Raw genomic sequence first — 22425 nt, forward strand, 5'->3', positions numbered from 1 at the left:
GATAGGGGTCATCTTATTTGGGAATCCGCTTTGAGAAATAGTGGAACATACCAGTACCATAATGTCGCCACACTGCCGTATCCACGATATCAAAGCTGAAAGCGAATAGGAGTCTGAGCTCAACCATATAAATTGCCGGAAGACCTTTCTCTCTCATCATGCCAGATGCCCTACCATTTCCCGTGCAGAGCACGGACCAAGATACGCCAACAGTCCTACTTTTAGCTTTTGATTCTAGTCCGAATAAGTATACTAGCAGCGGGTGGCGCCAACGTCGGTGTCTAAACCCAACCATCCTTTGGCCCGTATTTGATGATATATGAAACCGCACTTCGTGGGAAGGAAGGAAGGAAGGAAAGAAGGACACTTGCATTATTATCGTATACTTACTTGGCAGTAAGATAGACATGGATGACAGACCCGACTCAGCAGGATGACCGTAGTATCATCACTGACCGGCAGTGGTCCTTACCAACTCCATTCTTTCCTCTGGCAGCTAGAGCTAGAGCCACACATAAGTCCGAAAGTCCAAGGATCTGCGATCAAAAGACCGAAGGACGCCTTATAAGGGTATGCGTATGCGTAGGTCGCAAACCAGCAGTACCCGCCCCCGAGCAGAGATGGACGATAGTGGGCTTGTAGGGGTGGTGATGCAGAGGGAAGACTGAGTACCCTGCCCTCCATAGTACCTCCAGTTAATTATTAGCTGTACATGTTGTCTGAATAGGAGTCGCCGGATTGTGGAGGACGAGATGATCGGACACGGGCAGGTTGGGCTTTGCGGCTGCCTCACGGGGTATAAGCATGAGTTGACCACGACTATGGCCGTGATGGCCAAGCCTGCGCCCGTTGCTGTTGACCGACAATGAACACACTGTGTAAACCCAGTGCACAGATACGCCTTTACGTCGCGGAATACCCGAAAGAAGAAGTAGAGAAACGTAGTAGACGAGCGCACTCGGAGCTCTTCACGACGAGGGTGCTAATGTTGGCGTGCTATGACAGAGGTGTCCGGCAGGATTACCGCTGCCAGTCCCTAAGGAGAGAAGCTTTGAGCAGGAGAAGAGGGCAGGAAGAGCAGGCAGGCAACCGATGGACCACAATGGATGGCGCAACGCGCGCCGACGGGGAAGTCTGAGTAGGAGGGGCAGACGGGTAGAGAGGCCCATAAATATATCGTTCGGCCTACGTGTAACATTCGACTCCTGAACGAATGTGGTGATGCTCACAAGACCAGAGAGGGTATATTCAGAGGACCAGAAGTTGACCAGAATTGGTTCGTTATAAACAGATCGCCTGTATTTGGACTGTTACACCGAGCGAGACAGCATGTAGAGCTCGGAAAACTCGGGTGGCGTCGGCGATGCAAGGAGACCTTGCGCCTTCATGAGGAAGTGCTGCAGACATCCATCCGAGAGAAGGACGAACGCAGAAGCCTCGGGCTTCCGAGCCCTCGGAAATCTGCGTGATGGTGGCGGCGGCATTAATAGTTGGACGACGTCGTCGTACATACATGGACCCTGAATTCGAAGACACAGCTGTGAGCCCGGGCCCGTAGCAGACAGAGTGATAGTAAGCGTTATTCCCTCAGAGACCCAGACGGCGAGTGGCTTTGACAACGAGCTGCCACGAGTCTCTGGTAGAAGACGAGGCGAAAATCTCTCAGGGAGAGGAGCCTATATGCATGCAGAAACCGACGATTCCCTCTGCATCATGCGCGCCCAGTAAAGTCCCGTAACCTTTATGCCAGAGTCAAGGAATCGGATACAATTCGGTTACTTACACGCGTGGCCCGGGCTCAGGGACACCCTCTGACTAACTAGCCGGGGAATATAAACGCATCCTTTTCAAGCCCAAGAAGTTCGTGTCTCCAGAACGGACTGAGACCCACCTCAAAGTCTGGATGGCGTCAGGAGAATCCAGATATGTGCGTGTCGCGTAACGCTGGAAGTCTATCTGAAACCCAGGATCCCCGACCTATGTCAGCTCATACACTTTAGAGTGCATCCGAAGATCATAGCAGTGCTAAGCTCAAAGAGTGCAGACTGTGAGGAAGCACAGTAAAAACAGCCCGCCGGGACACTCACGGAAGAACGGCAACCCGTAGGGTCGTGGTAGGAAGTCGTTAGGATTAGCACAAACGACAGTACTAATGGGCTGTGAGGCAGTGAAGGCGAGTCATAAATAGCCTCGCGCGGTGGTCGCTCAACGTCACACGCGATGGGAGAAGGTGCACGATAGACGCACGAGCTTATAGACGGCAGGAGTTCGTAACTATAAAGCAAGGTGCACATGAGGAGAAGGTTTAAGCTCAGACTGAATAGTTACGAACCACGCAGCACAGGTGCATTCGGCAATGGAGGACGCAGCGGTAATCGAGCCGTACTGCTGCAAAGTTGACGGCACTCGTCGAGGTCGGAAAATGTGTATATCCTATGGTCCAGCGTTCGTCCGTAGGACCCCAAAGTAGAGCCATGCGTCATCGCGAGGAGAGCTAGTCTCTAGTGTGCGAACTCAATTGTCTCGACCACCGTCAATTCGGGCGCTACCTGAGACGTACCTACCTCACAGGCGCTTTACCAAAATGAAAGACCGAGTGAGATGTTGTATGGACCCATAAGAGCAGGACGAGCGCCCATGGACACCTACATGAAAACCTAAAATGACGGAGATAAAAGAGTCCCGTAAGTGGATATGTGGGCAGAGGTACTATAGCAGCATAGACCCAGTAGCGAAAGTGGGTGATCAGCTACTCTCAACAAAAGAGGAATCACAACTAGCTTCCCTACAAGTTCAAATGAACAGCAAATGAGCGCTCCAGAAGAACGATTTCGGGTTGTATGGTGAACCCTCGACCCTCGTTGAAAGCACCTGTGCACTGGCATACCCAAGAGCTCACGTTCCTCCCGATGAGACCTACTGAGATATAGACACGCTCTGGCAATGGTTTCCTGGACTGTGAAGCCCGATCACAGTGGCAATGATCGGATCGTGTAGCGGACGTTCAAGTGGACTTTGGAATGGGGCGCCTACTAGGTTGAACTACATTAGCACCAGTACGTTGGTTTGACCGCACGGTGGGTGAGAAAGTCTGCATCAGAGCATACCTCTAACGTCTGTTTTCACAGGATCTTAGACTGATATGGGCGGCGAAAATGGTGAATATAAACTCGAGGGACTGGATAATCGCCGGAGAATTGTATCCACCGCTAAATGCGAAGACTCACTTTCAAGACCATTCCAGCTGCAGACGACCAAGATCTTATTGTCTTCATGCCGTGTGATCCTGCTCGGGGAGAGCTGGGGAAGTTAATATAGCGCTAAGTGTATTCACATGTAAGTGAAAGGCACGACTCGTAGAAGAAACGTAGAAGTGGACTGGCACGAAGGTACACTATGGTACCTGAACAGATGTCGCCTTGATAGTCAAGACACTTTGGCTTAGACTGTGAACACGGCGCGTCCAATGGGTAAGATGATCCTCTCCTTCCGTGGAGAGCAGCGCACCCAGGTCACTTTCCGGGCGCTTTCGAAGCCTTTTCAAAGCGCAGAGGAAAAAATGCATCCCCTTCAGAGCCAATCAATAGCCGCCTGCTCGTGGTGCCTATTGAACAACATTAGGACGTCACTAACGCTCACCTGCGAGCACGGGAGATGACGGATAGATGGATAGATCCAACGGAAGATAGTACGAACTGGTCAGAAACGAGGTGAGGCTCTTATTTAGTCTCCGAAGCGCCATGTCACTATCCTCGGACGTGTACCGATTTGAGAGGAGACTCGCGGCTCTGAGTTCGCATCGATGCGGACGGGATGGACCAAATAGACTGGAACCATCTGCATCAAGGACATCCGCTCTGGAGGCTAAAGAGAGCACTGCTATCTCCACCTCCCTCTCCTTCGCTCATTTAGGACCGAGGGTTAGCTGCGGACCAGTTACTGAACCTTAGTATTGAACCTGCTGAAAGTAGGTATATTGAAAAAATGAGCTGATGAAGGTTTGATGAATGGGTAGTGCGAACAAGAGAGGCGTGTCCAATTAAGTCGATAGTGGACCGAATTTATAGGACGTACTTGGGTTGGTTGGGAAAGACGATCATTAGCGTGGCGGTCGCCGCGCGCGTTGATGATCATGAGGAAGGTATATTGTCTGCTAGAGCAATACAAATACAATTTCAAAGAATGAAAGAGGGGTTTTTTAACATACCAATTGTTCTCTCCTCCACGATGCGAGAGCTCTCATAGTTGCTATGAAACGGACTCTCTCGTCAGGGTCACTTCGTGGATCTCGTAGGAATGCAACTGGGGATCAAGCTCGTGCGACTCGATGAACTGGGAGCAGAGATGAGTCCAGATATATCCGAGCCGCAGATGTTCTGACACAAAGTCATGGAAAACCGTTGAGAACGTCTTGTGAGAGCAGTAGATGGTCTATGTACAGTCGCCGCATCGCGGACAGTATGTTCCACCGACTCTTTAAAACGGAGGCCGCCAATAGATGACGCAAGGATCAAGAAGCTGATAACGACCTACCGAGCAGACAATATTTCCTGCGAATGCACGGATAACACCATATGCCTTTTTTGTACGATCTTCGGTGATCTCTGTTGGGTGTGGCGCATGTGCGATATTGAAGAAAGCCGGATATCATCGGAGGCGGTGACGGGGACCTCGCGGTGATAGCCGACACGTGTTCGCAAACTTGCTTACTCGATTAGGAATTTAGAATTTCTCTGACCGCTCCGACGACTTTTCTGGAAATCACCGCTTGTCAATATTATTACACCGAAGATCTTTCTCTTTGACAACTATCAAACAGCTATCGATTATCTTGCCTACATCGAACTCTTGAACCTGCTACAGCGAAGTCAAGGCTCGAGCACGCGACCTGGCTACTGACTCGGAGGCGCATTCAACCCGATTATTACTACTGTGGCTCGCCTTCGATCCTCGCTCTTGACTCAACTTCTGTCTCATATCCCGAGATGCTTTTGTCTCTCGGGAAGCGGTTACATGTGGCACTGTCTATTACAGAATGTGTTCTGGTTCCGACGCCATGGGGACAACACGACCATGTCCTCGCCTTTTCGAGGTTACAATTTCTTTACTTTCTGAGATAGGGGTCAACATTATGTCCGTGAATCCCCTCAATGGAGAGGATCCGTGAAGGTTTCTTCATTCGTCTGGGCGTGGCCAATGCTCGCAGGGACGAAGACACCAGCCAATCACCACTCTCAGATGAACTTTCTCCTCGCTTTTCCAGAAAAGACGGCTGAACATTGCGCTACGATCTCAAATCCGACCATATTTACCCGAGGAAAATTCCGCCCTGGGTCGTCTCCGGCCGAAATCGGAGGATGGACTATCATCGAGGCGGTCGAATATCTCCACTCGGGTTTGTGGGCTTGAGATGAGGATCACTTTATGAAGGAGTCAGTAGCTTCGGAGAGGTATAATTATCTTCATTTACATGTGGACCTTCTCAACGATCCGCCAGGTTCCCCGGAGTTCCCGCTACTTTTTTCTGCTTGTCCATCCGCCATTCACATGAATGTGTTTTTTTGCGCGCTTGAGACTTCCGGATTTGTGGAGGACTCTCGTGCTGCTTGGCCAGACAATAGCTACGGCTGTACGGAAGCCTTGCCACCCGAGATCTGATACGTGTCGTTTGTACACACTGCTTTTGGCTCTCGAGAGGACGCGACCCACCGCGAGGAGTGCGACCTACCGTGACTTGCTGAGCGCTGAGCTCGCACATGGGTTGACGTTGTACCCTTTGATGCATTCCACGGGACCGATATCGCATGGCGTGCGCTCTTGCAGTCTAAATGGCGTGGCATGTCGCATCCGGGCTGTATCGCACTCTATTGCTTTGCCAGTGCCGCTAGGAACATCCCACGACGGGTTAGCGGCTTGCAATCAAAGCGTCTGCACAGGCTACCCCGCGATATGTTAGGCCACCTCCATTTTGCTCTGTTTTAGGACGAGTGCCTCTCGCTTTCGGTCGTGTTCTTAGATAACACGCCGGGGATTTGTTTGGTCGCCTGCAAGGCTGTTCTAGGCGTCGCTTGCGTCCGATGCACAGTTCCTTTTTCTGATTCGCTCTGCGGTAAGGGGCCCGGCGTTTCTCGTGTGGCTCTCTGCTGACTACAAATATTTAAAGTGCCCATGGTAGAGTGGAGAAAAGACGACCAGGGTGGATCGGGCAAGAGGCGCCTCAAGATATGTAGAGCGAGTGTAGTGCAGTGCCTGATGCTGTTGTAGATGCGGCGCCCGGGTTGCGCCTCGGAGGTCTGTGAGATGGTGGCGTGTTAGCGGGCAGAAGTTGTGGAAAAGGGAGGTAGGGGATGGAGGATGATGAGGGTATATAGGCCGACGCAGAATGTACTGTGTACTGTGACTGTAGCGTAGCATCTGCAGCGAGGGGACGGGGAATATGCAAGCGAGACCTGTGCGTGAGAAGGCCGTTAGGCGGTGGACCACGGTCTCGGACCGGGCGTGGGACGCTGGCCGGGAGGGGTCCGGGCGATATAATATGTTGGGTACGGAGGAATCGGTTGGGCTCACAGACGCATCCCACATAGCAAAGGCTCGACTGACCGACCGCCTCGCCCGACGACCCCCTCTCCCGCATTCACGACCTTACACGACCCCGCACGACGTTCGCTTTCGCTTCAAGTTCCCGTCGCTCTTATCCAAAAAATCTTCCAACACTTATCTGCATATTCTTCCGGCCTATTTGTCACTTTACGCCCCCCTCAAGGTGATGATCTTCCTCGATCTTCCCATTCCCAATTCGCGACTCATGTCTCTCCTCCTCGTACCAGTCTCTCTTCCTACTCTATCTCCCTCTCTTTGACTCGCTACTAAGGTCTGCACGAACTCTTACACGTTCTTGCGAACGACTCGTCTCATATCGCGTTCGTCTCGTGCCGCAGATATGGACAGCTGGAGAGTAGCCGTGCTGGGCGACGGTGGTGTTGGGAAGACGGCCCTGGCCGTGCAGGTACGTGTGTTTCATCGTCTAACACGAATTCAAATATCGACTAGTCGCGTGTAGTTCACTCTCAACTGCTTTGTCGGTAAGCACTTGTTCTTCAGTTTGGATAACTTGATTTGGTTTGACGAGGAGGCTTCGATGCGACTCGGGTGTCATCAGAGGTACGTGTGCACCGGCTCTCCGCCTGTCATATCTTCCTAATGATTACGCGGAACAGACCTACGATCCAACAATAGAAGACGCGTATAGAAAGCAACTTGTTGTTGACAACAGAATGTGCTTTGTAGAAGTAATTGACACGGCAGGGCAAGGTGTGTCGTCTTCCATTCTCCTCTGGGGCTCTTAGTCACCGCAGATGCTGACCCACGTCCACCTCCCCTCGAAGAGGAATACGCAACACTGCGTGATCAATGGGTCCGGTCGGTGCTCTTTCGTCATCGTCCTCGCTCCGTTCCGCGTCGCTTACCTGTGCTTTTACCGTAATTTCTCAGCGAGGGCCAGGGTTTCATCCTTGTATACTCCATCGCCTCACGAGCAACGTTCGACCGATTGGAGGTCTTCCGCCAATCCATGATCCGAGTGAAGCGGCAAAAGCCGATATTTATGCTTGTTGGCAACAAATGCGACAAGGCGTACGAACGAGAGGTGTCGCGAGAGGAGGGGTTGGCCATGGCCCGAGCGTTCGGATGCGAATTCCTCGAGACCTCTGCAAAAACGGCACAAAACGTGGAACGCTTATTCACGAGCCTAGTACGCATGCTCCGGATGACGAAACAGCAGTCAGAACAAGGAGCTCAAGTTCCTGGAAAGCAGATGAAGGAGGATCGGAAGAAGAAGTGTATTATCATGTAGGGGACCGGCCGTGCTTCACATTTCACCTCGCCGGACTCTAGATCATTTGTTCGTCTTTCTGTCGACTCTCCCTTTTTTTTACCTCTTACTTCTCATGATACCACTTCCTATCCTCACTTTTCTCCTTCTGGTTGCTTTTTCTTCATTCGTGGTCTGGTATGTTCAGGGATGTTGTTATGTTGTCGTTGGATACTCTACCCCTCCCCCTTGCGCCCGCATGCTCTCTTTCTTCTTCCCTCCTGCCTTCTACCCGCGCGCTCCCTGCCATGATCTACTCCCGTCACGCTGCTGAACACCCCAACCACGCTCGGTATGTGATATATTGCACGATGGTCTATCTGATTTGCATGTCGTAACATCGACGAATGCGAAGTATACAAGTCCTTCTAGTTAGCTAGCCTGTTGATTGCGGTTTAGACGAACTGCTGTCTTCGCTTGCTCTTTGTCGCCAGGTAAGGATTGGTCGGGCATATGGCATACACACGTCGTCGAGTGTTGGTAGCGGCCGTGGAGCCTTGCGAGGTCTCAGGAGGTAGGCGTCAACTTCAGACTTGTGGGTCCAAATATTCGATAATAGGCTCACATCGAGTATCACCGACACCAGCTCGATTGTCTGCTAATTGTTTCGGCATGTATTTGCAAGCATGTCCTGTCCACGAATGCATGTTGGGCTCACGATTCCTCATAGGGCAATCTCACCAGCTGCTCTGCACAGGCGTGGGTAAAACCGCAGGTCAGGTACGCACTTTGTGTATAACGTACACGCACCACTCTACTTACACCGACCGACGCAGAAAAGCGGAATGAAGGATGGTGCGGAACGGGTCTGAACTGGTTGGCATCAGAGAATCAGAGATCTCGTGTGGATGCTGTATGATTTGTGCAGTGCCAGTCCCAGAGTAAGACCGAATGTTGACCACGCCGAGGATGTTCACACCAAATCAAGATTTCGGACTTGCACAACGCTGTCCAGCGTCCACTGTACGGCAATATCCAGACGATGACGCATACGCGCCGCAGGGATACATGACGATGGGTGGACGGTGAAGTATATAATTCGTTACAGCACGGTGAGCTCGGTTGCGTGAAATCGTGTCTTTTGATGAAGAAATTCCCACTGCTTCAGGGTTATGCAGGCGTGATGTCGAAGTTTCCAAGCTGAGTGTTGGTTGTTGCAGGGCGCGGAGTTCATAGTGAGCAAATTCCCCCAAAACCATTGTTCGTTCGAGGTTCATTACGAGGGCGTGGCCACAAAATGTAAGCGCTTGGGAGGACTCCCAGATATCCGGTGGTATCAGGCAGCGAGGATGCACGAGTCTTTCGCCGGGCGTCATGGTGGACATCATGAGACTCACGAACATGCAGCGCCCCCATCACTTCTGCCAGGATACCGGAAGGGTAAAAGAGACGAGAGAAATGACCTGACAAGCGCCTGATGCAGTATCCTTTTCATGTCGCCGAGGACATTGGATGAACCCGGTTAGGGTGTCACTACACCCGCTTGCTCGATGTCTTCGGACCCGGAGAAAAGGCTGGCCCGGAAATACGTTCAATAGCTGGTCTCGACGTTTTCTTCTCAGAAGAATGCTGTCGAAATGGGTATTTACAGACCCTGATGTAACTGTCTGTACGCCCGGGCCACCCCCGACACACTGTGGCGGTGGCCCACGCACGGCCACCATCCCACTGGCTCGTGGCTGAGGTACCGCGAGAGGGTACGCTCGGACGATTCGCCAGTCTCACTTTGTTCGATTCTTCTTTTCGGCTCTCAAACGCGAACGCGAATGGACCATGGACCCGTACTGAAATCGCCGATGAAGTCAGGCGAGGCCACCTGAATACTCTAGAGCGAATTTAAGCATGCCTGCGGAACGGTCTGGGACAGTGGAAAGGGTGCAGAGGCTGTCTTCTGACATAAGAATTTGAGCTTTGTGTCATGGACGTGTTCTGATGGATGGGTGTGGAAGTGAGCATGACAGACACGCGAATAATATATCGACGCCGGACGGAAGTAAAGATAACATGCATGTCTAGGTGGCGTGATGATGAGGGCCAGGATCGCTATATATCAGGCACAAGACGGATGCATAATATATGGAAGAGTAAGGAGGGCTATTGAACGGCGTGTATGGTATATTCGTAGAAAGAAGGAAGTCGAAAGAGAAAGGAGTGCATGACTTGCCGAAAAACAAGTCCGGATGTAACGGAACCCCTAGCTCATGTATTGTGCCACAGTAGCGTCCGAAGACTCGACCACCGGTTCGAGTCGCGGTATATGTACTTCATCGAGTTGAACATGCCCGGCTGGATCGTCTCGCCTCTGTTCTCGAACAGCCACATCACCAATCCCCAGGAGATAGCAGCGAAGGCGGTGAAGTATCGAGAGTCAGGTGGAATGGGTTTTACGCCGGATATCGAAGAGGACGAATAGGGTGCTGTAGCACGAGGAATGAAGGAGGCCACGACACGGGAGCAGACATACAGCACGATCTAGGACGATGCGGGGAGTGGAGACGAGGCAAGACGGTGATTAAAAACCCAGAATGGAACTGTATGGCCCGGATACAGGTGGACGTACCTGCTCATTGATGGCATTCCGCTCTCCAAAGACGATGTATCCACCCAAAAGACCCGCAATAAACGTGTCATATTTTCGTTCCTTCCCTCCGTTGGCTTTTTTCTGCAAGAGTAAGACTGCTTTGTATAGCGACACGAACTTCGCGAGGTTCAAAGCATGCGTTTTCGTAGCACGGAAGATGACGCGAGCCCGGCTCTGCCAACTTCATTCATCGGGCAAATGCTCTTTGGTCAACATATGGTGCCGTTGAGATGAGCCAAACAACTCACTCGCCACGTCCGAAGAGAATAGCCATGATCAATGCATGAGGAAACCGAACTTTAGCTCCGTACACAAGTCCGTTCCGTGCGCCCTTCAAGATGGCCAAGTAGTCATGATATCGTGGGTCAGAGAGAATCTGTTCAAATGAAGACATTTTGGCTGATATTCAAGAACTTCGGCAAGGACTGTCTGAGAGTTGTAGGGCAAGGGTCAAGGGAGAAGAGGGTATCATTCATGTTGACCGTGCACCATGCCAGCGAGCCACCGGATCGGCACATGGTACGTATATCACATGCCTCGCACGACATGAACGCCACAGCTCCAGCCGGTTCAACCGTTCACCAACTACGAATAACTACATGAATTGCCGAGGGCCGGACAAAAGTGTGGTATAAAGCCATAATATACAGACATGAAAAGAAAAGCAGGAGCAGATCGAAAAGAGTGTCAAAGTCCTAAGTTCAAACCAGACATGGCCGGCGCGAGATCCCCACTGAAGAAATCGTCTTTCCACTCGAAATCTGACAACGTCGTCCACTCGGCCTGTACCACGAAGTAAGCACTTCTTTTCCACTGAGAAAGCCGAGAAACGCTACTTACTCCTAGAGTCTCAAAATCCTTCTTATCCTCCTTTCCTTCGTACTCTAAACGTCCTCTCAACACTACAAACCTCCGATAGTTCTTCATGATGCTCGGCTGCACCTGCATCGATGACAACGAGGACAGGACCTCCTCCTTTACTGCAAAGGGCCACTTCTCTTCGTCGATGTTTTCATATTCCTTCATGAAGTTGCGCAAGCAAAACTGGAGAATACCGCGCTCATCCATGGCAAAAAGGCGAAGCTGAGAGGAGGCCCAATCGGTGATGCCCTTGGCGTCATTTGGAAGGAAAGGTGGCTGCGTGAGGAGGGCTAGCTTCCCGTTTTTGATCATCTTGAATAGATCCTCGTAAATGAATCCTCTGCTACTGAATATCCAAGCCATAGGATAACCATAAGATCAAAAACACGAAGCGAGACGTAAGTAAGGGAATCCTCACCTATCCAAGGCGCCAGATGGATCCGACCCGCACGCATCCCGAACCACCATGGCGACCGTGGACGGAAGGATGTAGCAGTCCCACAGAGGATGTGCCTTCACTTTGTTGATGAACTTGAACATATCCTGCGGGTGGTTGTCTCTGAACACCGCCGGCGTGAACGTCACGATTCCACCTGGGAACGAACAATGAGACAGCGCGAAAAGGACGATCTTAGAAGGCTTGGACGCACCGAGCGGATATATCTCATGTACTCCCCACCGCTCTGGGCCGACAGTCTCATGCGTCCCGTACGTGAAGAATTGCACCCAGGGCCACTTCTTCCGCTTCCTCGCCAGATGAGAGAATTTCTGGAAAGCTACTAGAGATCCCACATGCACAAATATGGTCCTCAACTTGTCATCCTTAAGGTGCACTCTTTGTGCTCCACAGCGTTTGAGGATCGTCTGTAGAGCCCTCGTCTCACTTCCTCTCCACTCCTCTTTAAACTCCGAAGACTCTTGTCCAATCATTCCATCGCTCGGCTCAAACACCAACGCGTATTTCCGGTCAGCTTGCGACATGTGCCGGTGGAGCCAATTGGGAAACTGCAAAATATGGAGTGCACGGTGGTAGGAGGGATAAAGGCGGAGGCTATGGGAGCGGTCGGAGAGTTTGACGGGATCAGGGTTGGAGAAGACTGAGGGAGCCCTGACAAGAGAGCGCTCCTCTGCTCTGTACTGCGTCCGAAGAGTCTTCGCCACTTTTCCAGGAACCGCCCATGGATACAAAACTGCGATAAATCCACCAGGCTGTTTGAGATCTAGAGAAGGTTTGAAAATATCGCAGAGGGCCTCTGAGACGGAAGGAAAGAGGAGAAGCATTCCACATAGTGAACCATCCGCGAGGTATAACGGCGCGTAAGTTACCTGAGCGAGAGCGCATTGGATCAATCACACAAGGAATTGTAAGAGAAGCAGAAGAACATACCAATTGTCTCGGAGTCATGTACTTTATCAAGGTTCCGAATGCATCGTGGTCTTTGTTCTCCTTCGGCTCTAGCCTCCCAAGCTGCGATACTTGATTACAGGCAGCCTGGAGCATGGGGAGCTCGGACATATGCAGAAGCTTCATCAGGCGAAGGGAGTCGACCTTCTCTCCCATACAATAAGAGAACCGCAAAGTGTTTGACTGTTTCGGGGGCTCCTCCGAGAGTGTGCCTTCGAAGAGCTTCTCTGCGCGATCCTTCTCTGTATGCATGAAGACTTCGCCGGTCCATTTAAACTTCTTTGGAATGCTGTGGACAATAGTTTTCAGCAATGACGGCAGATCAGGCGAAAGGAAGAGGTAATGACCGGTATGGACCACTGGCATTCGCAGAGGGTAACGGGTATGAGGGAACCTTATCTGCACTGGTATCCACGCCATCGCTGCGAATGGGGGAGATGAGGGTCATGCGAACTCAAATTAGGATTGTACGTTGACCCACATAAGCGGTTCGCTGTTCAGGGTCAATAGTCAGTGATCCGCATGGGTAGCATAACTAGATGCACTCACTCGTTGATGGGAACGGTCGACAGAAAGTCGTCCACCGCTGTATTCGGCGCAGACGGTCGAACGATGCGACTAGATATGAAGGAATGGGACCTTGAGTGACCAAGGAGAGGCGCGGAATGGCGCCGACTGACCTGATCGATGACGGTAGATCCCTTTCCTGGCTTCGTCCCTCGTTGTCTGATACCTGCATAGGTGAAGGAGATCGCACGAAGGTCGCCCCCGTGGTTTGCACCTGTGCCACAGGGCTAGATGAACCAGCTTGTGTCACTGACAACCTCGGATCTTGCCGTAGAACAGGAGATGGTGCGACCGGGGTGACTGGCGAGGCCGCAGCTCCAGACATGGACTTATTCTTCTTGAATGACAGCTTTGACAGGGAGCCTTGCCCCGAGCCCACAACAGGGGATGCCTTTACTGACTTCATGGCTTTCGGGTTCATCAGAACGTTGGCTTCGGCGAGTCTTTGTTTGGTCGGCAGAGTGCTTCCCGCCTGAATCTTGTGCGGGTCGGCTTTGGAGTCTTTCCGCACAGTATCTCCTTTCGCGATCACCTTGGCTGCAGCAGGCTCGTTCGAAAGTTGAGGATTTGCAGGTGCGGGGGGCTGTTTGGCAGGCGAGGTGTCGGTGCCAGAGAATAGCGAGTGAGCTGACTGTGGGCTTGGTGTTCGTGGGCCGTCGCCTTGAGGCGGCGTCTTTTCATTGGCCCTGGGCTATGTGGTAGATTAGACGGATATGACGCAGATATGAAGATAAACTTACGGAAACTGTTGGTATCGCTATTTTCAATCCAGTCTTGGAAGTCGAGCTCGTTGATGGATTTGCCGTGGAACTGGCGGCTGCCTTTTGAGATTTTAGCTGCAGAAACTGTGAGCCACGGCGTCTAAGAATGTAAGTATGAATTCGTGTACGACCTTTAATACCGTAGCTTTCATTTGGGTGATCTCAGCTGAAGGATCTCGGTTCTTGGTGTGATTGGCCGAATAAGCCTTGATAGGTATCGGTAGGCTCTGAGAGAAACTCACATGGGATGACCCTGCAATGGCACTGTCATGAACTGACGGTTTTTTCGTCACTTTCGAAACCTTACGGGGCGGCTCGGCATCATTACTCTTTCTCTGAATGACCGAGATTCAGGCATACCACAAGGCCACTAGAAAGATAACGACTCACGGTAGAAGGCCCTTCCTTCGTATCCTTCGATATGGCTGAGCTCTTCCGTTTCTGACCCGCAATCTGCTCCTTAGCCTTGCCTTTGCCCTTGTCCAGTGGTTGTTGAGATAATGGTATATCGTCGTCATCCGACTCTGATTCAGACAGGACCCGTCTCGTAGAGGCTGCACCTGGGGCTTTGGATGATTTGGCAGGAGGCTTGGTAGTTGGGGTAGTTTGTGGGACGTTAGAGAGCGGCGTCTCGTCAGAGTCTTCGTCGTCCTATAGGAATCAACCCATCGTGATGAGTGATGGTTAAAAGAACTGCAAAGGGAACAATCACGGTGTTTAGTTCTTCAACAAATTTCTGGACCTTCTTCGTGGCCTCTGTTAACCTCTCCTTTTCTTTCTTAAGGGGAGGCTGCTTATTATTGGCGGAGACCTAGAGTGTCGTTACCGTGTTAGAGTGTTACCCGAGAAGAGATCTCGAACCCCTTACAGTGATGGCGGAGTGTTGTTTCTGCTTCCTCTCCTTCTCTTTCTGCTTCTTCTTTTTATCTTTGTTCGACTCATCGATGTGCATCTTGAAGTACTGCCGCTCTTTCTCTACCAACCGAAGGTAAAGAGAGAAAAGTGAGTTATACGATCAAACGCAAGTCAATCCCACACAAAAAATGGTCAACGATAACGAACATACTTATCCAAGAGGGTTTCGCCTCGCATACAGTCCCGACGGGCCAATCACGGTCATCCAGTCCAACATGGTTCCAGAAGCTTTTAAGAAGACGGTCATTATTGTCATGCAGATTCTCCGAAGGCTCCCAGCTATGGCCGTCGACGATTTAGCATTGGCGTAAGATAAAGTACGGAGCTCCTCATAGTCGACACGTACGTAGCATCTTCTGACCCGTAGCCATCCCACTGGTCAATTAAAGTGAGATCCTGACTTACTCCAACGCAGTTTCGATAACAGACGATCATCTGCATACCTTCACCTTGTATTGCTGCAGGAAGACACTATAAGAGAAGTTAATGCCACAGATTCGTACTCAGAAACTCACCCATTCGCCTCCTTCCACCACTCTGGCTGCAGTGACAACCTCTACAGTTTGCGGAACCCATTAACGATACTCACGTTTGAGGACTGGGAATGAATGGTGGCGCATACCGACGACAAACACTTCTTCCTCAGACTCTTCCTCTGGTTGCTCCTCAGCCGGTGTGGGCTGTTGTTTCTTCTTACCCATATTGATGAGTCGCCCAGTAGTCAAGCTCCGAGATCAAGTGGGTCAGACCGAACCGCGCGATGCGAAGAGGAATTGACGAAGCAATAATGCTCCTGCAATGCGAACGTGACCGTGCGGGAGCATGAGCGTGTTTTTGGTAATATATTCACACGCATTTGGCACCCGCTTCAAAATCGATGTTGGAGCTCTTTGGCAAGAGCTCACCGCTGATAGATTATGTTCGACTTAACGAAGCTCCTGTTTTGGATGTTGTGACATCTTAGATGAAGCTCCTGGAACTTGTATGCTAGATCTTTGGTTAGACAGTTTATACCGCCTTACGCTCATTATGTCGAAGGGTTCATCACTTTCTCACTCATTGGCCATGCGTCACTGTGTATACGACTTCTGTTCGACGACACACTGGCGAAAGATACAAACGAATTGACGACCCATCCAAAAAGAGTCAAATAACCGCGGCCAACGTACACAACAGAATCCAAGCGCTTTCCCTGTCCGCTCATATCAAGAAACTTACATCCCGAGCCCCATCAAAGCACTAACCAACCTCTCCGCCACATTCTCCGGCTCCTGCCTCGCCATCTCGACGACGCTCAACAACTTCTTCACCCCCACCATCATCGTGCCCCGTCCCTGCCCGTCATCACCACCAATGCCCAGGTCCATCCCACCCTCCTCGCTATCCTGGAATCCAGCCTGCCGGAGCATGCCCACGGCACGAGCGAGATCGTCAGGACGACGGAAGAGCTCGACGGCTTCGAGGACGTGCTTGAGGGAGGAGAGACGGGTGATCGGTGGGACGCGGATTTCGGAGTCGAAGGAGGCGAGCCCGAGGTCTGTGAGCATGGGTCGGAGGGACGTAGTGGCGATAACGAGGAGACGGTGGCCCTGGTGATGAAAGAGTAACATTGAGTAAGTAACAATGTGAACAAAGAGAGTTGGAGAGTGTACCTTTGGTGGGCGCTTGGCCATGAGGACCATGAGTGTCTGGAGGACGGCGTTTGAGAAACGGGGACCGACAGGTGTCCAGTCTAAAGTAAAAACACTTATTAGAGCGGATAATGGTTAGGACATTGAAATATGTTTACCTAGCAAACGCTCTAGGTTGTCTACAACGACTACACTCATCGGACTCTTCGTACTGTCGGCAAAGACCTTCGATATCGACTGGATCTTCTGCGCTTCCGAGAAACCAACCATGTTGTCGGGTGTGATGAGCTTGATGAAGGGGAACTGTGAGGCTTGGGCGATAGTGGCTGCCATTGCCGTCTTTCCTGTCCCAGGAGGCCCGTGCAGCAGGATGCTGACGAGCGGCGTGCGGCTGGACGTCCGGACTTGCTCGACGAAGAGTTGTCCGCTGTGGAGGAGTTCCTGAATATCACATAAGAAGATTCAGCATCCAGGTGTCTCGTTCGACAATGCGAAAGCAGCCTACGTTGACGATGGGGTCGTAATGGATGATCCCATTCTGAACGACCTGCGCTAGCTCCTCTTCCGAGACACCATACGCCGGATGCACCTCATCCAACGCATTCAGGAAGTCATCCATGTTCACCCTCAAATTCTCCACATCCTCCGAAATCCCCGCCATAGTCCCCACCTTCACATGCCTATTGAACGCAAAACTCGTCGCGCTCTTCACCAAACCGCCAATCTCCGCCCCCGAAAAGTTCTTCGTCAGCTGCGCGAGCTCCGAAAGATTGACGTCGTCGTCCATGACGCCGTTCGTGCGCATCTTGGAGGTGTGGATGTTCAGAATCTGGAACCGGCCGTTTTCGTCGGGGAGGGATATCTCCATGTGAACTTCGAGACGGCCGGGACGGAGGAGGGCCTCGTCGATCATGTCGATACGGTTGGTCATGCCGATGATGAGGATGTTGTTCAGTTGGTCGACACCATCCATTTTGGAGAGGATCTGGTTGACGACGGTGTCGCCGACGCCGGTACCGCCGCCAGTGGAGCCACGTTGTTTGAATATGGCGTCAAGTTCATCGAAGATGATGATGTGGAGACCACTTTCGTCTCCCTTCTCTTTGTACTGCATCGAGATCCCGAGGTCAACATACCGTTCAGGGAACAGCGAATAAACAACATACCTCCTTCTCGGCATCCACGAAGAGTTTACGGATGTTCTCTTCGGAGGCACCGACGAACTTGTTCAGAATCTCAGGACCATTGACGATCTTGGGCTCCCGCGCGTTGAGCATCTTTCCGATTTGACGCGCCATCAGCGTCTTACCGGTTCCGGGTGGCCCATGAAGAAGGATACCTGACCGTGGTGGCGAAGTTAGCTCCAGCCCTGGTACAAGAACAGCCAGAGCATACCTTTCACATGCTGGATACCGAGTTTCTCGACGAGTCCTGGAGGGAACACACGGGATGCGAATGCACGACGGAATATGGCGCTGAACTCGGAGTCAAGACCTCCAATACCCATATCTTCGAACTTGAAGTTCGGAGCAAGAATCGCATTTGGTGCAGCCCTGATCCAAATGCGACCATCAGCACACGAAATAAAGCTCAAAATTGAACAACACAAGTCACTCACTTCTTCGCACTCGACTTGATCTTAATCGCCGTCGATGGATCCTTCATAAACGTCACATCCGTCCTCTCCATCACAACACCCGCATCCCTAACGCCTGACCCGCCCCTCCCACCCCTCTGTCCATCCGCCAACTCCACGACAGCACAACTCTTGACAACAGCCCTCAAATTCTGACCATGAAACTCGAAGACCAACACCTCTCCAAGCGCGAACATGACGCCCGCGAACGCCTTGATGAACGTCCGCGCCATCTCGTCCGCGGAGAACTGTTCTGCGATTTCGAGGCCGCGTTTAAGGAAGCCGACTTCGAGGGCGATGTCTTGGAGGAAGGCAGGGGAGGAGATAGGTTCGATTGTTACGCTGTCGCCGGAGACGGAGAGACCGATCCATTGGCGTTGAAGAGCGGAGGCACCGATGCAACCTGGAGAAATGCGGCCGGTGTTATCGTGTCTATTGGTGATATAAGTGAACAGAGATGGAGTGACGATATGGTTAGTTATAGAGACAGACAGTAGGCCTATGAGCACGAAACCCACCTTGTTGTCAGGGGGAATTGGCCCTTGAGCAGGACATGCTCCCCATCGGCGAAATCGTTGGGATGGACAATCAAACGATTGGTGAGAGCGAGGGCGTCACTCGGACACGATTGCACACCATAGCTAGTAGATTGTATAGTATCAGAAGTTGTGCCGAAGGCGAGGCAAGTTTCTGGAGCTCCAGCAAACCACCTTGCGTGGGGGCTATCCAGAGTGTCGAGTGAACGCACCTTGCACCAGCATGCGATGGTGGCGGCCTTCGATCCACAGACCGTTTCTCATAGTCAGAATACTGAGGTTGTACGCGCTGTCCTCCGCGCGGGCCAGAGGGTAGAGACTGTGCAGAGCCATCAGGTAGTCTGGAATAGGGTGAAGTGCCCCTTGGTGGTTGGGGCGGCGGGGCACCACCAGAGGTACGACCAAAGAAGCTGCTCATAATGTTTCTAGTCTAGCAGGTTCTGTGTTCTGTCTAGAGGATATAATGAGGAACTATACGTGTTCAGGGTTCAGAGATGGTTCAGAGATGGTAGAGGTCAAGTTCAGGATGCGGGGCGTGGCACTTGTGGCGCCGCGACTGTAACTGCGATTTACACCGCCACACGCGTACTGAGTCGCTTGCATACGTGTTCTTGCAGGTTCTTGCTATGCTGACTTTGGCTGGCTCGCTTGGGATAGCAAGACTGCAAGAACATTAGGAACAATACCACAAATAAATATCTATTGTGTTGAAGTCAAGTAATTAAAGCTTGTTGGAGGCTTGGTGTTGAGGCCCGGACTCGCGTGGCCCGTTCGCGTTACGTCACGCTGACCGCCCGTTCCAGAAAAGCGAGGACACATCAACCTCGCGCTTGCCCTCGTTCTCCTCCACACCCTCTTATCGCCCTCACCAGCCTCGTCGCTCACCAAACAGCACAGAACAGAATGGCTACACCACAGGTATCTCACTTTCACTTGTCAGAAAGTGTTTGGACGTGGTGCTCACTGGACCATAATTTCATGACAGCACTATGCCTGGGCTGGCGGCCACTTTATCTTGCTCGTCTCCGCCGTTAAATATGTTCTTGCGGCCGCTCTCTTTAGAGGCCCTTCTAAGTGGTGGTATCAACGTATGCATTCTTCTACCTCGGTTTGGATCGCGTATTGAAGATAGATGTTTGTGCAGTGGCATACACCGGTGCCATCCTCAGTTATGGTATTGTCTGCTTGTGCGTGCTCCACCCCTGCCATCGTGTTTCTTTGTGATAAAGCTAACGTGTCTATGAATGTTTGAATAGCAAATCTCTCGGGGTATGTTTTGTGCCTATGGTTCGAGGGAAGTGGTGTAACTCATTGGAATGTAGGTCCCTGCACCCAATGGGACTTGGATTAAACGCGCGCTGGGTGACGAAGTCCGTACTCCTGTCCCTCTCTCAGCCACATCAGCGCGTACTTACACTTGTTTACCTCACTCACTCAGAATGTCCAATATCTCGTTCTCGCTGCCTTCTGGTGGTCCTCCAAACCCATCACTAGTACGTGTTTCTCTTCCCGGCGCCTGTCACGATACCTTTTAGGCCTGGCATGCATGTTACGCGCAGGATACTGACCGCCACCCTACAACGCAACAGTCACGCTGCTCCCCTTTGCTATTTTCTCACTCTTCCATGCTCTGACGTTCACGAGGACGACCATCATGCCCCAAGTCCTTCCTCAAGGTGCACCCACCACTCCGAATGGGCCTCCTCAGCCGCATCCCATCGCGCGTAAACTTCAAGTGTGGGTAAAAGGTACGTTTGCAACCCTGAATCTCTCGTAATTGTCCTCACCAGCTTACCACGCCTACTCTATAATCATGAACCAACTAAACAACAGCGAACTACGACACCGCCATGCGCCTGGTCGCCTACACCGAAATTGCGATCGTCGCCCGTGTCATCCTCGGCACCATCTTCCTCCAAAACTCCTTCCTCACCCCGATCTTCTACCTCCACTTTGTCCGCATGCGCTACTTCCAGTCCGCCTTCACCAAGGAAGCCTTCAACCACACTATCGCCGTTATTGAGAACTACATCACCAAGCCCGAGGCGCCGCTCAAGGCGGCCGAGCCGGTGTGGAATTTGTTGAAGTCGGGTGTGTCGAGGTGGATGGGGTTGCCGGGCGGTGCTGCGCCGCCACCTCCCAGGCGATGAGGGCTGGAAAGGGGAGAGAAGAGGGATGTATGATGAGCAAGAGCGTCGAGTGGTTCTGGCCAAATAGGCCACAAGGGCATCATCCTTCTTCTCCCGTTTTGAGTCGGCCTACACGCTGCGAGTCGCACTTAGGTGCGTATTGTATGGAATTGATGTGAATGGGAGGGAAAGGGAAGGGAGGGCAGGTTGGGGATGGGTGTTAACTTAGGTGACGTGACGTATCGTATGGTGTCGAATAACTCGGACAAGCGTCGATTTATTGGTTTTTGTGTCCAATAAAATTTCTTATCCTATTTCTCTTCCATTTTGTTTTGCATCTTGGTTGACCGCATCTGCGTGCTCCTCCACGCAGTCTGAGCGTCATCCCGGCGAGGTCCGAGCATTGCAGTTCTGCTTCCGACTTGGTTCCGTCAGAGCGACTCAACTGGAGCGCGTCCATGACGTCACGCGTAGCGCCTGTACTGACGAGTACAAAACACCCCTCTCCACACCCGCTCTTCATTCTCCTCTCTCTGACCCATACCACACCTGCTGCAACACCACCACGGCCTACATACCATATCCATTGCTTTTCATCCAACCAGTTAGTCCAATCAAACCATCCAATAATGACGAACAGCATCCCAGGCGCACTCGGAGACTTTGTGTCCTCCCTCTCCGCCATCGCCACCTCCCTCGTGCAATCTATCATCGCGCTCTTCCAGGCGTTCTTGGCGCTGTTGCAGGATGTGGCGAGCTCGGCGCTGCAGCTTGTGCAGACGTTTGTAACGTTGGGCATAGATCTATTCCAGGGTGTTGCGGGGTTCGTTATGGGTGAGTATTTCTTGTTTTATCTGGATGCCCTTCGTGGTGAATCGTGGCTGATTGTTGGGCTTTGTAGCGAACTTCTTAGTGATCGCTGTGCTCGGAGGAGGGTATTATCTGTATACGACGAAGTACCAAGGAGGGCAATCTAGGGGGAACGTGAAGGTGAAGCGGTAGAGGGTTGTCTGTTCGAACGCCCCTATTGTTGGCTCTGTTGTGTTACGAGTCTGTTTGTACGGTGAGTAACATCGTTTACCACTTCCATACGAATATTGTACTCATGCTTCCAATGTCTAGATCATAGGCGCATTCACGATTTCTGGATTGACTCTTGCTTTTTCGGGTGTACGGTATTGATTGTATTGTAGTAGTGCTGCTATTTACGTTGTACCCTATGCCACTATTACTTCGTCTCGAGAATGCTGCTGTCGGATAAGCGGCGACCAGTAATGGAAGGCTTCCGGATCGTTGAACGTGTAACGCGTCCTCCCGGCCACGTTCTCGTTTCTGCGCATAACACATCCAAATAGCGCCATCCACGCGCCCCAAACCGGATCGGGACTCGATCTGCACGCAAAAGCCGCGAATTGTGGGTGAACATTCACCGTGAATTTGTGGAAGCGCGTGAAGGTTCGCCGCCTGGTCCGCCGCCAGACTAAAGTCACAAAGTTTCACTCGCGAGATGTCCCGCATCCCAGTCCCGTCCTC

General features: G+C 51.8%; 8 protein-coding genes across 8 annotated transcripts; 4 read left to right on the top strand and 4 right to left on the bottom strand.

The window, feature by feature from the left end:
- Positions 1-1842: 1842 nt before the first annotated feature.
- Positions 1843-2501, bottom strand: STEHIDRAFT_117745 (uncharacterized protein). Its single transcript, XM_007299011.1, has 2 exons — positions 2333-2501; positions 1843-2274 (listed from the first exon to the last, which is right to left on the bottom strand). Exons 1-2 carry the CDS (start codon positions 2481-2483, stop codon positions 2252-2254), a joined length of 174 nt encoding a protein of 57 aa, XP_007299073.1. The 5' UTR covers positions 2484-2501; the 3' UTR covers positions 1843-2251.
- Positions 2502-3275: 774 nt separating this feature from the next.
- On the top strand, positions 3276-3851 carry STEHIDRAFT_117746 (uncharacterized protein). The gene is made up of 2 exons (XM_007299012.1): positions 3276-3604; positions 3697-3851. The coding sequence occupies exons 1-2, from the start codon at positions 3467-3469 to the stop codon at positions 3712-3714; spliced, it is 156 nt and encodes a 51-aa protein (XP_007299074.1). The 5' UTR covers positions 3276-3466; the 3' UTR covers positions 3715-3851.
- Positions 3852-6940: 3089 nt separating this feature from the next.
- STEHIDRAFT_46930 (ras protein) lies at positions 6941-7852 on the top strand (the record flags this gene model as incomplete). Its single annotated transcript, XM_007297965.1, has 5 exons — positions 6941-7006; positions 7061-7078; positions 7218-7311; positions 7386-7419; positions 7492-7852. The coding sequence occupies 5 exons, from the start codon at positions 6941-6943 to the stop codon at positions 7850-7852; spliced, it is 573 nt and encodes a 190-aa protein (XP_007298027.1).
- A 1958-nt stretch (positions 7853-9810) lies between these two features.
- On the bottom strand, positions 9811-10890 carry STEHIDRAFT_71850 (peroxisomal membrane protein 4). Its single transcript, XM_007298133.1, has 3 exons — positions 10700-10890; positions 10431-10632; positions 9811-10342 (listed from the first exon to the last, which is right to left on the bottom strand). Exons 1-3 carry the CDS (start codon positions 10843-10845, stop codon positions 10070-10072), a joined length of 621 nt encoding a protein of 206 aa, XP_007298195.1. The 5' UTR covers positions 10846-10890; the 3' UTR covers positions 9811-10069.
- A 174-nt stretch (positions 10891-11064) lies between these two features.
- STEHIDRAFT_90086 (uncharacterized protein) lies at positions 11065-15720 on the bottom strand. The gene is made up of 20 exons (XM_007298289.1): positions 15583-15720; positions 15476-15516; positions 15404-15418; positions 15307-15335; positions 15112-15239; positions 14914-15020; positions 14758-14856; positions 14436-14696; positions 14288-14380; positions 14177-14227; positions 14025-14120; positions 13398-13975; positions 13267-13335; positions 13199-13210; positions 13065-13139; positions 12700-13006; positions 11963-12638; positions 11731-11905; positions 11292-11658; positions 11065-11234 (listed from the first exon to the last, which is right to left on the bottom strand). Exons 1-20 carry the CDS (start codon positions 15659-15661, stop codon positions 11139-11141), a joined length of 3354 nt encoding a protein of 1117 aa, XP_007298351.1. The 5' UTR covers positions 15662-15720; the 3' UTR covers positions 11065-11138.
- A 338-nt stretch (positions 15721-16058) lies between these two features.
- STEHIDRAFT_71855 (AAA-domain-containing protein) lies at positions 16059-19286 on the bottom strand. Its single transcript, XM_007298134.1, has 9 exons — positions 18976-19286; positions 18746-18868; positions 18210-18659; positions 17987-18144; positions 17758-17930; positions 17097-17699; positions 16750-17032; positions 16613-16692; positions 16059-16549 (listed from the first exon to the last, which is right to left on the bottom strand). The coding sequence occupies exons 1-9, from the start codon at positions 19179-19181 to the stop codon at positions 16175-16177; spliced, it is 2451 nt and encodes an 816-aa protein (XP_007298196.1). The 5' UTR covers positions 19182-19286; the 3' UTR covers positions 16059-16174.
- Positions 19287-19599: 313 nt separating this feature from the next.
- STEHIDRAFT_117752 (uncharacterized protein) lies at positions 19600-21210 on the top strand. The gene is made up of 8 exons (XM_007299013.1): positions 19600-19681; positions 19749-19851; positions 19908-19950; positions 20020-20032; positions 20086-20133; positions 20202-20256; positions 20353-20511; positions 20597-21210. Exons 1-8 carry the CDS (start codon positions 19667-19669, stop codon positions 20911-20913), a joined length of 753 nt encoding a protein of 250 aa, XP_007299075.1. The 5' UTR covers positions 19600-19666; the 3' UTR covers positions 20914-21210.
- A 221-nt stretch (positions 21211-21431) lies between these two features.
- STEHIDRAFT_117753 (uncharacterized protein) lies at positions 21432-22131 on the top strand. Its single transcript, XM_007299014.1, has 3 exons — positions 21432-21726; positions 21794-21955; positions 22015-22131. Exons 1-2 carry the CDS (start codon positions 21522-21524, stop codon positions 21892-21894), a joined length of 306 nt encoding a protein of 101 aa, XP_007299076.1. The 5' UTR covers positions 21432-21521; the 3' UTR covers positions 21895-21955; positions 22015-22131.
- Positions 22132-22425: the final 294 nt, after the last annotated feature.

Source organism: Stereum hirsutum (genome assembly GCF_000264905.1).
Source record: "Stereum hirsutum FP-91666 SS1 unplaced genomic scaffold STEHIscaffold_1, whole genome shotgun sequence".
NCBI classification, from domain to species: Eukaryota; Fungi; Basidiomycota; class Agaricomycetes; order Russulales; family Stereaceae; genus Stereum; species Stereum hirsutum.

Bases quoted from the DNA above. Each gene is read 5' to 3' on its own strand.
- STEHIDRAFT_117752 (XM_007299013.1), top strand. The intron at 20,134-20,201 runs GTCCGTACTCCT...TCACTCACTCAG, and splicing joins AACGCGCGCTGGGTGACGAA to AATGTCCAATATCTCGTTCT. The intron at 20,512-20,596 runs GTACGTTTGCAA...ACTAAACAACAG, and splicing joins ACTTCAAGTGTGGGTAAAAG to CGAACTACGACACCGCCATG.
- STEHIDRAFT_71855 (XM_007298134.1), bottom strand. From the start codon at position 19,181: ATGAGCAGCTTCTTTGGTCGTACCTCTGGTGGTGCCCCGCCGCCCCAA. The intron at 17,033-17,096 runs GTAGGCTGCTTT...TGTGATATTCAG, and splicing joins ATTACGACCCCATCGTCAAC to GAACTCCTCCACAGCGGACA. The intron at 16,550-16,612 runs GTACACTCTCCA...TTTCATCACCAG, and splicing joins TGGCCAAGCGCCCACCAAAG to GGCCACCGTCTCCTCGTTAT.
- STEHIDRAFT_117746 (XM_007299012.1), top strand. From the start codon at position 3,467: ATGGGTAAGATGATCCTCTCCTTCCGTGGAGAGCAGCGCACCCAGGTC.
- STEHIDRAFT_117753 (XM_007299014.1), top strand. From the start codon at position 21,522: ATGACGAACAGCATCCCAGGCGCACTCGGAGACTTTGTGTCCTCCCTC. The intron at 21,727-21,793 runs GTGAGTATTTCT...TGGGCTTTGTAG, and splicing joins TGTTGCGGGGTTCGTTATGG to CGAACTTCTTAGTGATCGCT.
- STEHIDRAFT_117745 (XM_007299011.1), bottom strand. From the start codon at position 2,483: ATGACGCATGGCTCTACTTTGGGGTCCTACGGACGAACGCTGGACCAT. The intron at 2,275-2,332 runs GTTCGTAACTAT...CTTGCTTTATAG, and splicing joins GAATGCACCTGTGCTGCGTG to TTACGAACTCCTGCCGTCTA.
- STEHIDRAFT_71850 (XM_007298133.1), bottom strand. From the start codon at position 10,845: ATGTCTTCATTTGAACAGATTCTCTCTGACCCACGATATCATGACTAC. The intron at 10,633-10,699 runs GTGAGTTGTTTG...CGATGAATGAAG, and splicing joins ATTCTCTTCGGACGTGGCGA to TTGGCAGAGCCGGGCTCGCG. The intron at 10,343-10,430 runs GTACGTCCACCT...GCATCGTCCTAG, and splicing joins GGAATGCCATCAATGAGCAG to ATCGTGCTGTATGTCTGCTC.
- STEHIDRAFT_90086 (XM_007298289.1), bottom strand. From the start codon at position 15,661: ATGGGTAAGAAGAAACAACAGCCCACACCGGCTGAGGAGCAACCAGAG. The intron at 15,240-15,306 runs GTACGTGTCGAC...CGACGGCCATAG, and splicing joins TACGGGTCAGAAGATGCTAC to CTGGGAGCCTTCGGAGAATC. The intron at 11,659-11,730 runs GTGAGGATTCCC...TTGGATATTCAG, and splicing joins CCATCTGGCGCCTTGGATAG to TAGCAGAGGATTCATTTACG.